We start from the raw sequence: 13,361 nt of genomic DNA, 5'->3' as shown, positions 1-13,361 counted from the left end.
CCTGCGCCTGCGCCGCGCGTCATCTTCCCGCGACGCGCCTCTGCGCCTCCGCGTTTCCGGCTCCTGGACTGTCCGCGTGATTTTGAGCGAGTGCTGCAGAGCGGTCTGCTGTAGGGAGCTGGCGAAGTCTGGGGAGTCGTCCTGGGGATCGGGGTGCCTCGGTGGACCCTCGGGGCCCCGCGGAGGTAGGCGATAGCGGCTCCCGGTGGCGGCCCAGGCTCTGCTCAGTCCTCACTGTGATCTCTGACATGCTGGACGTCTGTTCTGGGGCTTCCCCGGGAGATCACTGAACTTACCTGCCTCTGCGATTTAATTTTGACCCAGGCTTTGCTCCTCTGTAGTCGCTCTCCTAGCCACCGCTGTCAGTCCCTGGAGCAATCTCTTCTCCAAGGTCAAGGACAGAATTCTGTTTTAGTGATTTGAGGGTGGCTGGGTATTCCTCTCTCCGCACTCCGCTCTCCTTCTTTTGTGCCCATCGTGCCACGTTATGCTTAGAGACCCCGCTGAAATGACATTATGTTCAGGTAGAATTAAACATCTCCCTCTTACATGTTCTCAGTACTCTACAGGGTTTATTTGATCACAGCTTGTGTTGTCGTAATGCCTGTTATTCCGTGAATCCCAGTTTCTTAGGTCCTGACTTGGTCCAGTGATTTTCCTAACATTCGTTTTCATAGCATCTCGCTGCTTGCGCTGTCTTCCCTTGCACGTCCCCGCCAATGCTGTTCTTCATTTGTGTAACTTAGCAAGCCAGCGCTACTTCTCACTTCTTTCCTCGAAAACCTTTTCATTTCTTGAAAAATAGACTTAAGAGGTACTATTCCTGGGACAGATCTATTTCGGTGCCTGTTTTTGTTTTATCTAGTGAGCCAATAATGGTTTTTGCAGATAAACATACTGTCTTATGTACAGTGATTTGGCTTGAAACTAAATGAAATAGCCCTTGACCTCAAAGAATTGTATTTCCTTTCAACAACAACAAATGTGTTAGTGAGTATTAGTGAAAATTTTTCTTGCTATGTCATTAACAATAGAATATCTTCTGCTTTGTCTGTTGGTTGGCCAAACCTAAAATATTTACCCTTGATAGTGTTTGAGAACACCTGTTGGAAGGCAGAGAGGGATTTCAGAGGGACAGAATGATTTCCTGTGCTGACCTTAAATAGGAAGTACATAGAGAAAGGGCATTTCTGGTATGTTAAAGCAAAAGTGAGTGTGAAGTGAATGAACCTTGGTTTGCTCTGCTTCAATCAAAATAGCAATTAGAATAAGTCACACTGATTGCTTTGGTGCTGCTGATGTTGGCTGTGCAGGCTTTTCAGAGTAGACAGAGTATCTTCGCTGGAATCGTCCATCTGATACTCCCGACTGTCTTCAGTTGAATGCTTCTCGTGTTAAGAACTTAGATTCTTCTTCTCCTTCTTTTTTTTTTTCTTCTTCTGTCACTTTAAGTTTCCTCTGTTTAGGTTTTCTTTCCTACAGTTTGAACCTTTCACGTTCAATTTTATGTCTTATGCCAGCACATTAGCTCTAATTTCATCTTAAGCCTCTACACTTAAAGATTAACTTTGTTTTCCTTTCTTCTTGCTTCTTTTGTCTTTTAGGAAGTCAGGTCAAGTCTGTTGTGTTTCTAGTTCTGTATTCTTTCCTTTGACAAGAAAGTGAATGTTCCAGCCCTGCATGCTTTTCTGGTTTCAGCTACTGGAAGGCTAAGTCTTATTTACTCTCAAGCATTGCAGCCTGGTGTGGGAGGTTTAAGGACATACATATGCAGCATGTGTGTGTATGTATATATATATATATATATATATATATATATATGTGTGTGTGTGTGTGTGTATGTATATATATATATATATATATATGATATATGTGTGTGTGTGTATTATATATATGTGTGTATGTATTATATATATGTGTGTGTATGTATGTATGTATTATATATGTGTGTGTATGTATTATATATATGTGTGTATGTATGTATATATATGTGTGTGTATGTATGTATTATATATATGTGTGTGTTATATATATGTGTGTATGTATGTATATATATGTGTGTGTATGTATTAATATATGTGTGTGTATGTATATATGTGTGTGTATGTATTATATATATATATGTGTGTGTGTATGTATGTATTTGTGTGTATATATGTAAATGTATATATACATATACATATATATACACATATATACATATATGTATATATGTATATATATGTATGTATGTATATATGTATATGTATATGTGTGTGTGTGTATATATATATATATATGTATATATATATATATACATATATATATATATATGAGGCAGTATGGTACACCAGATCTCTATGCTTCAAGTGTATCTTCCATGATTTCAATGGGATGGTTTATTGGTCATTAGTCTATAAAGTCCCACACAGCCTTTTGAAAGAAAGTAGAATGAAAATCATACTTACATAGGAAAGCTTATAAACAATCTGTGCTTTAAAATTTGTTCTTTTTCCAGGCCTGAGGCAGAGTCACTGAAGTTATTGTGAAATTAGTTCCAGACTCCTGACCTTTGGATAACAGTGCACTTATATGAAACCATGGCTGGCTATAAACCTGTAGCGATTCAAACTTATCCTGTACTTGGTGAGAAAATCACCCAAGACACTCTGTACTGGAACAACTATAAGGTAAAGTATGAGAGGAAATGAGGGAGGAGGGCATTTGAACAATTCTTACCCATTTATGTCAGTGTCTCCAGCTCACGCTGGCAGAGCCGCTAACTAAAACAATAGTGTGGGTGGATAGTCGTTACCTCATTTTTCTTAGCGTTTCATGTCAAAGTCCATACCACTTAATTATTTTGACCATGCAGCTGCTTAACACAGAACATGTATATAATGGCAAATGAAACGATAAAACTTGAATCTTATATGCAAGGGGACTTTCTTGCCTTTTCTACTCTGAAATTAGCTTCTCTGTACCTCCTAGTGATGCTTGCAGTGACTTTTAAATATATATTGAAAACCTAGAAGATAGAAAAAATTTGGGATTAGGAAGTTTGTAGAAAATGGTATCTCATCAGACATTAAAAACCTAAGAAGAGCCTGAGCGTTAGTCACCAATTCAAACGGATGTAGCTCAGTTGGCGAGTGCTTGTCTGGTTGCATGAGGCGCTGAGTTCAGTCTCCAGCCTTGCACAAACCTGTCTGGTGGTGTATGCCTGTGATCCCCACACTTGGGAGGTGAGGCAGGATGATAAGTGCAGGGTCATCCTTGGCTACTTTAACTCCAGTCCTGGAGGATCCAGTACCTTTTTTGGCCTCAGCAGGCATTTCACACCAGTGCACGTTTAGACAAGCAGATACACACATGAAATTTTAACAAAGAGCATAACATAAAACCAAATAAGATAACGGTTTAGATGACGGGTTGTTCTGTTATAGTGGCATAAATGAAAAAAATTGAGGGAGGGAAACGACAGTAATTGGCAACGTTTTTTTTAAAAAACATTGCTTTTGGTTTTGTACTCATAGCTTGAAACAAAACATACCTTCTCAAGAATTTGCTAAGACATATAGGAGTGTTTGTTGAATTATTCAATGTAATATTGGAATTCTTGAAAAATAAGCCCATTAGATGTGAATTGGCTCAGTTAAATTATAATATATCTTTATAAAAATGGATGGTAAATGTATTGCTTGTATGTAGCAATAAAGTGGGTTAGTAGCTGTAAAAATGGTGTAGACCTGTTTACTTGGTCTGATCATCTTTTATTAACTTAGAGTCATGGTAAATGATGCTGGTGTGGGCTTAGCTCTTTTTCTTGTTGGGATTCAGAGTACAGTCAGCAGCTTTGGCTTTCCAACTGCGCATTTTTGTATTGTCAGCAGGGATCGTCTAGGGGAGGGGCATCAGGCTGAGTTTTGCTTCTCTCTTTCTCTTTCCCTCATATTTCTATGTAGTTACAGTGTACTAACTATTACTAAGAACTAAAGGAACTGCTCTGTAGGAAATGGCGTATGGCTTGCCTTTTTAACTTGGCCAATACTCTCTCTCTCTCTTTTTTTTAATTAAGACCCCTGTTCAGATTAAGGAATTTGGTGCAGTGTCCAAAGTAGACTTTTCTCCTCAGCTTCCATATAACTATGCGGTCACAGCTTCTTCGAGAGTAAGTACAAAGGTTTATATCTTTGGTCTCATTACAGGATTTTCTGTTGAGCCATCTAGTGAAATCCTGGATTTTATCTTACAGATCCACATTTATGGCCGGTACTCTCAAGAGCCTGTAAAAACCTTTTCCCGTTTTAAGGACACAGCATATTGTGCGACTTTTCGACAGGATGGTCAGTTGCTTGTTGCTGGCAGTGAAGATGGTGTAGTTCAACTTTTTGATATAAGTGGGAGGGCTCCCCTCAGGCAGTTTGAAGGCCACACAAAGTAAGTGTCTTTGTTTGGTTTTGTGATGTGTGTTGTTTTTCTGAATCCTTTTTATAAACACATATTACTTGTGTGAAGATTCTATCGATGTGTACTTTTTATTTCTTCTTGTTCACAAAGAACTGAACCCTAGTTCTACCATGCAGTTCATAGAGCTTGTGACCGCTAGAATTGTGTGTTTTGATTTGTGATATTTCCCCCTAGATGAATTCAGTGTTCTAACTTTAGTTTCAGGGTTACTAAAGTCATTGCTGAAACTGCTACTGGTGTAAAATATCAAAGTGGTTTTCTGTTTGTTTGTTTTTGTTTTTTATTTTTATTGCAAACTGTCAGGATGTTTGTACCCATCATTGAAACTCTCAAAACAGAAACTTTTTAAATGAGAGTCTACTCTATGGCAAGTCTTCTGAAAGAGCTCTTTGTTTATGTTTTTAAAAAGTACTTTTGCTGAGCTGGAGAGATGGCTCAGTGGTTAAGTGCAAAAGGTGTAGTTCCCAGCTCTCCCAGGATGTTCACAACCATCTGTAGGCACAAGGGCACCAGGCATGCACGGAGTGCACAGACCCCCATGCACATAAAATAAGTAAATGAAAACTTCGAACATTACCTTTGTTGCAACGTTTAGAACTTAATTTCATCAGTTACTAGCATTCTAGAAAATATAATGCAAGGCAGTTACTTAATATTCTTGCTAATCTAATAGTAACATTGTGTTGCATTCCAGAGTTTGCCTTCAGGACAGACACCTGTTCTAAAGGTTTTTCCATTTCTTGTACTTTTTCTTGCACAGACACTTTCTGTTTTCTGCAGTTGATTTATGTATTTACTTCTTGTATGTGTATATTCGGGTGTATGCACGGCCATGGCGTGCGTGTAGAGGTTAGAGGACAATATTCAGGAGTTGATTCTCTCCTTTTACCAGTGAGGTCCCAGAGATGACTTCACTCAGTGAGTCATCTCGCTGGCTTGAACCTCAGAGATCTTTTTTTAAATCTGTGAAGGACCATTTTATGTTAGAAGATGTCAACCGTAGCTTTCCCCTTGGTTTGTAATCTGTTGACTTTTGATCTTTCAGAGCAGTTCATACAGTAGATTTTACAGCTGACAAATATCATGTGGTCTCTGGAGCTGATGACTATACTGTTAAATTATGGGATATTCCAAACTCTAAAGAAATTCTGACGTTCAAAGAACATTCTGATTACGTGAGGTGCAGCTGTGCTAGCAAACTGAACCCAGACCTTTTTGTAACAGGTTGGTGATGTATTTCTACTTCATTGCTGTAAATTCTCTTGGAGTAGAGGGGCTTAAATGCTTGTTAATGGAGCTGGGGGTGTCCATTAGTGGTAGAGCACTAGCCTAGCCTAGAATGTATGTATTCTCAGCCTCATAAATCATAAAGTAATAAAGGTTTGAATAAAGTCTGCTATTTTTTATTTTTTTCTTCTCTTGATAGTAGGTTGTGTTTTCCTCTAAATGTGTTTGGGAATAGCTTCAGGGAATCTTGAAAGAATCATAGATGTCAGGTTGTAGTGAGCCCATGGTACCTGGTTATCAGAGAGCAGCTGTAGCAGCCATGGCATTGTGATCTGTGTAGTAGGCACAGCTAAGTTTGTGGAGGTGCCTGTCTAGATTCTCAGATGGTGTCATGGTGGCAGGAGTCTGAAGGTCAGAGGCAGTTAAATTCTGTGTAGTATTATACGGTGCTGCAGAAACAATACTAGCAGAAGGTTTGGAAATGCGTGTTTTCAAAAAATCTCATGCAGTTTTTTTTCTCCTTTTGATCTTAATGAGTAGATAGACAAACTTTTTATTGTTTTAAAGAACAAAATTTACATAATACAAACATTGGCATTTCAGGATCATATGATCATACTGTGAAGATATTCGATGCTCGGACAAGTAAGACTGTTCTCTGTGTGGAGCATGGGCAGCCAGTGGAGAGTGTCCTGCTTTTCCCCTCAGGAGGGCTTCTGGTGTCTGCAGGTACTGCTTCTCAGAACAGCTTGCACCACTACTGTTGCTCTCAAATAGACTAGCCTTCTCCTCATCAGTCGCCTTTTGTAAATTATTGGTGTGCACCTGAGTTACATTGTAAGGTCTTGTTCCATTGGTAGGCAGGTTGGGCCAGTAGTTGTCATTTACTGTATCTGACGTCCACTGACTGACACTGGGCTGTTGTTCACGTGTCAGCTCTAATGCCTTAGACAGTCCTCCTAGGTGGTTAGTGTTCTGTTTTACAATTAAATAAATGAACAAAACATCGACTAGTTTGTCCAAGGCAGCACTGTGAGTGGCAGGCCTGAAGCCCTGGAGTGTGAGAACTTGATAGATTAGGTGCGTGTCCCATGTGACCCCAGAAGCCTACTTCTGTTATTCGAACGAAGAAATCTGTAGCTTTGGCAGCCTTCCCCCTGATGTAGAGTCATGCTGGTCTCCTTTCCTGTGTCACTTGACAAGTTCCTGTCTAGTTAACAGCACGTGTGCTGGAGAGGATACAATGTAGAATTAAATAGGCCTTGATACACTTCCATCAAACTGTAGTCAAAAGGGGTTTGACTATGTTTACCAAAGTGAATTTTATAATCATAATTTATTATTTGTCACTAAAGCAAAAGTGTTGATATCAGAAAATGTATTCACCTGGCACTATATAGCTTTATGTTTCTTCTTTAAAAAAAATCTTTTATACATTTTCTGGTACCTGTTTTAACTTAAAATTCTTTTTTATGTCATTATCAGACATAACTCTTTTTCTTACTGTTTTAAGAAGTGGAAACAAAACCAAGTTGAATGGGGAAGAATGGAGATCTGTACACTGCTCTCCTCTGTCACCGCAGCTACTTGTGTGACCTTGAGCAGCCCCTTAGCACCCCTGTGCCCTGAGGGGGAGGAATTGTCTTAGATGAGTAGCTGCAAACTGATTGTTCTCATTAATTGTCACATTCTAACGGGAAGGTTGGCATTTCGAGCTGAGTGCTAGCCCAGGGTCTCCAGCTGGGCAGCTGAGAACCCCTTCTCCCCACGCACGCTGTCCTATCCCACTTCCACTTGGTGTTTTCTTGAAAACAATTAGTTTATTTTATATGCATAGATGGTCTGCCTATGTACCACAGCATGCAGTGCCCTCGTAGCTCAGGAGAGGGCGTCAGATTCCCTGGAACTGGATGTATGAATGGCTGTGAGGTACCATATGGATGCTGGGAACTGAACCCAGGTCCTGTGTAAGATCAGCAAGTGCTTGTAGCTGCTGAGCCATTTCTCTAGCTCCTATTAATATATTCTTTGAAATCAGAGGATTGAGTCACCTACTAAGGATCTTTCTGATTCTTAGAGTAAAATTACTGGGAAGTCTTTTTGCTTTGTGGGAGTTCATAACATTTTTCGGAAATAGTATCTACATCATTTCCATAGCTGTACAGTATTCCTTACGTTTATTTTATTATTTTTTTTTTTTTTTGGTTTTTCGAGACAGGGTTTCTCTGTATAGCTCTGGCTGTCCTGGAACTCACTTTGTAGACCAGGCTGGCCTCGAACTCAGAAATCCGCCTGCCTCTGCCTCCCGAGTGCTGGGATTAAAGGCGTGCGCCACCACGCCCGGCTCCTTACGTTTATTTTTATTAATCTGTTTTATTACTATGTACCTGGTGGAGTTCAAAGGCAGCTTTGAGGTGCCAGCTGTGTGCTGCCGTGTGGATCCCAGGATTAAAGTCGGGTCTCCAGGCTTGTTAGGGAAGTGCCTTTACCTGCTGAGCCGTCTGGCAGGCTCAGCATTTCTTTCAGGGAACTTGTTCGACTCTTCTTTAAAAAATATTTCCAGTTTCCTATTTGTTTTGCTGTGCTTAAAATAAGCAGTAACGTAGTCATGGTAACATTTCTGTGAGTCAGGGCTCCTAAGCACCACAGACAGTGCTAGCTGCTGCTCAGTGCCCACCCGAGGGAGCTCCAGAGGGAAGTGCGTCTTAGATCCCCATCGTTCTGAGCGGACAGGCAGGATATCAACCTACTGCTTGTTTCTCTCCACAGGAGGCCGCTATGTTAAAGTCTGGGACATGTTAAAAGGAGGACAGCTGCTTGTGTCTTTGAAAAATCATCACAAGACTGTGACATGTTTGTGTCTGAGCAGCTCTGGACAGAGGTTACTCTCCGGCTCACTGGATAGGTAGCGTTTTAGTTTTCTTGTTCATTGTTGTTAGCATTTACTACTTGAGAAATTGAGTTATTTTAGCAATATTTGTGATAAAAGATGTTCTAATGGTTTTCATAGAGGATAAAAATCTATTGCTTTGAAAATAGTTTGGCCTCGAGCCGGGCGTGGTGGTGCACACCTTTAATCCCAGCACTCGGGAGGCAGAGGCAGGTGGATTTCTGAGTTCAAGGCCAGCCTGGTCTACAAAGTGAGTTCCAGGACAGCCAGGGCTACACAGAGAAACCCTGTCTGGAAAAACCAAGAAAAAAAAAAAAGAAAATAGTTTGGCCTTCTATATTTACATACAACTACTTATTTTTCCCCAGAAATAATTTTATCCCCAGAAAGTCCCATGTCAAAAACAAAAACAAAGTAAAAATAATAAAAGCTCATACAAATATTTCTCGCATGAAGCGGTGCAAGCACTATGGTTTTCAGTGGATGTTTGGAGCACAGAGGCCATTGCTTGGGGAGCTACAGTGCTTACCTACCTGCTTAAGCCCTGAGTGCCATCTGCAGCATCGAAATAGCCAAGTTAGGATTCTACTTTTGATGTTCTAAAACTGCGTTGTCGTGTAAGCCCGTAGCACAGGCTGCATGTGTGATTTTAAATGATTAGTAGCCACGCTAAAGGAGGTTAAAAATTAAACATTGCTTTTAAGTAACATATTTTATGTACTCCATTATCTAACATAAAAGTAAAAGTTATCATACATGGATTGTTAGTTCGACACTTAATCTGACTACTTTGTAACATACTGGAAGTGAATATTTTTCTAAAATGTATGCCATAATATAATAATATTTTATAAGAGCTTGCATAGCTGAAATGTACCCGTTTTCTTTAGCTACATGTCAAGGTTCAGTAGCCACACGTAGCTGGTGTCCGCAGGGTTGTAGGACTTACTTTTTTATTGGTTATTTTGTCTGCAGGCTGCCATTTCTTCCCTGGCCCTAAGAAAAGACTTGCAATGCTATTGCCGTGCAGGGGTGGAAGCCAGGGCTGCTGCTGCTGTGCCCAGTGGAGGGCTGAGCTGGGGACCCTGTTGGGGGCTCACTGTCTGCTCACCCATCCTTTGTTTTCTCGCCTCTGTCTCATTTTTCGATGACACAGGGTCACTCTTCATTTTATAAGTGTATAATCAGTCTTTATTCAAACAGTTTTCAGGGAGCTTGGTGATGAAGTACTTTGTAATTAGCACTATGTCAGTGTCTTCTGTGGACAGTGTAAAATTTAGTATTCATACAGTTTGCTAAGCAGAGACTGTGTATTTTACTCGAATGCGTTTCTGAGGTGACCTCCCAGCTTTCTCTCTCCCAGGAAAGTGAAAGTCTACAGCACCACTTCCTACAAAGTCGTCCACAGCTTTGACTACGCAGCTTCAATCTTGAGTCTGGCACTTTCTGTAAGTGATTTCAGCTCGTTTCAAAATGTTACAAACCTTGCCTATGAAGTAAGAGTAAAATGGAGTTTCTGGGCTCTACCTTTGGCTTTAAGTTAGCTTGTTTGCATCAAGACAGTTGATGCATATCATTTCTTGGTAACTGAGTGGTTCCTATGAGGTGGTGCTGACTGCTGTGATGGTAGCACCTTGGCTGGGCTAGGAAGCTGTAGCTCTTTCTTCAGCAAGTGCAGGGTGCTGCAACCCCTGAGAAGGCTTCAGAAACGGTGGGGAGGGGAGGGAGGGGCTGCAGAGTGGTCACCGTCAGGCTCACTGGAGGCATGTTTGACGTTTGCGCGAGAGGATGCTGAATATGTTATAAGGAAGTCTCAACCCAGAGCGGAACAGTAAAGAGAAGGTATTGTGGGAGCCAGCTTAGGAAAGTCGTGCCATTAGAGGGTCCTTTTTTTATTCAGAGAATATAGAAAACTACTTTGAAACTTGTCAAGATGCCACTAGCATCTTATTAACATATCCGCCAGCATTAAGGTTCTCATCGCACTTCACTGGCAGTGCTGTGTAAGGATAGGAAGGTCTCTCCTTAAAGTGGTATCCTGGAGGAAACAGTGACTTTGCTATAACAGTTTGGATAGATCACTGTTAGGAGTGTGTTTGCATTGAGTGGAACTGTGGGTAATAAGGTAAGTAGCAGACATGATGTAAGTGCTGTTTTGAGTTAAATGTACTATAAAATGTTGGTTAAAGTAGATTGATTTTTCTGATTACCATCAGCATCAAGATGAGACGATAGTTGTGGGAATGACCAACGGAATACTGAGTGTTAAACACCGGAAGTCTGAAGCAAAGAATGCGTCTCTTCCGAGGCGAAGGAGGCCTGCGTATCGAACCTTTATCAAAGGGAAAAACTACTTGAAGCAACGGGTGATTATGTGCTTTTAAAAATCATTTTTAAAATGCGACATTTCTTAGAAGGGTCAAGTCCACCTGTTCCTGGAATTTACTGTAAAATAGGATTCACCTAATACGTACATTTACTTTGCTTCTTGCCCCATCAAAGTTGGTTCCAGATGATGGACATGGTTGAAGAATAGTGGGGAACGGGACTGCTTATTTAATACCTTGAGTCATGGCAATAGTAAAGTACTTTCTCATCTTCAAAATAGTATCTGTCACCCACTCATCGATTTATTTGGTCCTCTAAATGTCACAAAGCTGTAATGTCTCCGTGGTGTTGCAGAGGGCTGAGTTGTAAAGTTTCACTGACCCAGGAGTTCATTAGAGGGATGAAGATTAGATCTTGGTCTCTCTGGCTTGTTTTCATTTCTCTTTATATGCAGTCATACTGCCTGCCTTATTCAAATTTTATCTGTCTGTGTTTCCTTCTTTCTACTTATTTCTTTCAGTAATTTTGCTCAGAATAGAGCCATTTGGATATGTATACGCTAAAAATCATAAGTATAAACATGTTAACATGGCAAAGTATACCACTTAGCTTATGAGCATAGGAACATTATTTATGCTGCAGTGTAAAAGCATCCTGACTTTAAAATGTCTCACTTTATTATGGAGACATCTGTTTTTAATGGAGCTGTGTAGATACTAACTGTCTTTCTCTGTAAACTCTGCTCTCTCATGCAGGATGACATCATGGTCAGTAGGCCAGCAAAGAAGCACCTAGAGGGGTACGACAAGGATCTGAAAAGTTTTCGGGTCTCACAGGCCCTCGACAGAGTCCTGGAGGTGAGGGAGGAAGGGAGGGATAGTTTTCACTTGTTTTTAAATCGTGTTTGCAGTGGGCATGTATTTAGTCCCTCTTAGTTTGCTTTCTGTTGCTGTGCGAAGACCATGGCCAGAGCAACTTGGGGATGGAAGGGGTTTCAGCTTACAGCTGTTATAGATCGTTTATATATTTTATTAGTATATATATATATATATATATATATATATACTTAATTATATAATCATACATAATTTATACCTAATTGTCTGTATATGTAAGTATATAATACTTACATTGTAAATATTATAATTTACATATTATAGTTTGTAATCCATTATGGAGTTGGAAGTCAGGGCAGGAGCTGAGGTAGACACGGAGGAATACTGCTTACTGGCTTCCTCCCAGTGGCTTGCTCAGCTTGCTTGTACAGCCCAGAGCCACCTCCCCGGGTGGCACCACCCAAGTGGGCTGGGCCCCTACATCAAGGAAATGCCCCATAGACTTGTCCATAGGCTGGTATAATGGAGGTAGTTTTTAACTGAAGTTCCCTCTTTGCAGATGAACTCTGCTTATGATAAAAAATAAAAATAAAAAATATCCAAGGTAGGGGTCTGTTACTGGATTGGAGCTAACCAGGTAGCTGGATTGGCTGGCCAGTGAGCCCCTAGGACCCTCTGTGCCTCCTAGCACTGGGATTCTAAGTGTGTGCTGCTGAGCCTAACTACTGAGGAGCATTGAAGTAATCATTGTAGCCTCCGCTGTTGAGGCTCTTGCCTCCCTCCTATCCTAGCACTTGGGAGGCTGAGGCAGGCAGATCACAAGTTGAGGTTAAGCTGGGCTATGTAGTGAAATTCAAGTTCAGCTAAGGCTGCAGTGTGAGCTCTGTCAGAAACATGGGGCTAGGACATGTGGGGGATCCATTAGTGATGGCTTATGATTACCATGGCTTGGGATTGTGAAGATGAGCTTGGCGTTCACTGCAGCTAATGATCTTTGTCTGTCTGTCCTTTCGGATGTACTGACTGTGAACATTTTTCTAGCCTAAATGTGTGATAAAGACCCCTGAGGTTACAGTTTCCATCATAAAGGAACTGAATCGGAGAGGCGTCCTTGCCAACGCTCTTGCAGGTCGGGACGAGAAGGAGATTACCCAGGTCCTTAACTTTTTGATAAGGTATGTTTGTGGCTTAGGTCCTCTGTTACTGCCCAGTGAGAGACACCCGTCTTTGTTTGCCCTTCCGGTGGAGCAGGTCATGTTTGTTTGAGGGGTTTGTTGTTTCTTTTTGTGAGGCTTACAAGAGTCATTAAAAAGAAGTTTTGCTCTGCAGGAATCTGTCTCAGCCGAGGTTCGCCCCTGTTTTGATTAATGCTGCTGAGATCATCATTGGTAAGTAGCTGTGAACCATAGGCGTTTCAACGTGAGCAGTTGGGACTGGAGAGCTTGGGGGCAGAGCAGTCCTATGTCCAGGCCCCTGAGTTTGAGCTTCAGCACCTTAAAACAAATAAATAAAGAAAGAAATAATAAAATTTAAAAAAAAAAAAAAAAAAAAAAGACCTGAAAAAAAAAAGACAGAGAGATAGATACAAATACAATGAGGTAAGATGTTAGGTAGCAGATTTGAGTTGACAG

General features: G+C 40.9%; 1 protein-coding gene across 1 annotated transcript in view; it reads left to right on the top strand.

Moving 5' to 3' along the window:
- The first annotated feature begins 61 nt into the window (after positions 1 to 61).
- Utp15 (UTP15 small subunit processome component) overlaps positions 62 to 13,361 on the top strand; it is a 15,797-nt gene continuing 2,497 nt past the window's right edge. Inside the window, exons 1-12 of the mRNA XM_021180147.2 lie at positions 62 to 185; positions 2,498 to 2,669; positions 4,058 to 4,150; positions 4,235 to 4,419; positions 5,495 to 5,673; positions 6,280 to 6,405; positions 8,446 to 8,581; positions 9,930 to 10,014; positions 10,783 to 10,932; positions 11,650 to 11,751; positions 12,772 to 12,905; positions 13,060 to 13,118. Coding sequence (XP_021035806.1) covers positions 2,580 to 2,669; positions 4,058 to 4,150; positions 4,235 to 4,419; positions 5,495 to 5,673; positions 6,280 to 6,405; positions 8,446 to 8,581; positions 9,930 to 10,014; positions 10,783 to 10,932; positions 11,650 to 11,751; positions 12,772 to 12,905; positions 13,060 to 13,118 — 1,339 coding nt within the window. The 5' untranslated portion in view covers positions 62 to 185; positions 2,498 to 2,579. The remainder of the gene's footprint in view (positions 186 to 2,497; positions 2,670 to 4,057; positions 4,151 to 4,234; positions 4,420 to 5,494; positions 5,674 to 6,279; positions 6,406 to 8,445; positions 8,582 to 9,929; positions 10,015 to 10,782; positions 10,933 to 11,649; positions 11,752 to 12,771; positions 12,906 to 13,059; positions 13,119 to 13,361) is intronic.

This window comes from Mus caroli, chromosome 13 (genome assembly GCF_900094665.2).
Source record: "Mus caroli chromosome 13, CAROLI_EIJ_v1.1, whole genome shotgun sequence".
Taxonomy (NCBI): Eukaryota; Metazoa; Chordata; class Mammalia; order Rodentia; family Muridae; genus Mus; species Mus caroli.
This window is presented reverse-complemented; position numbering and strand designations above follow the sequence as displayed.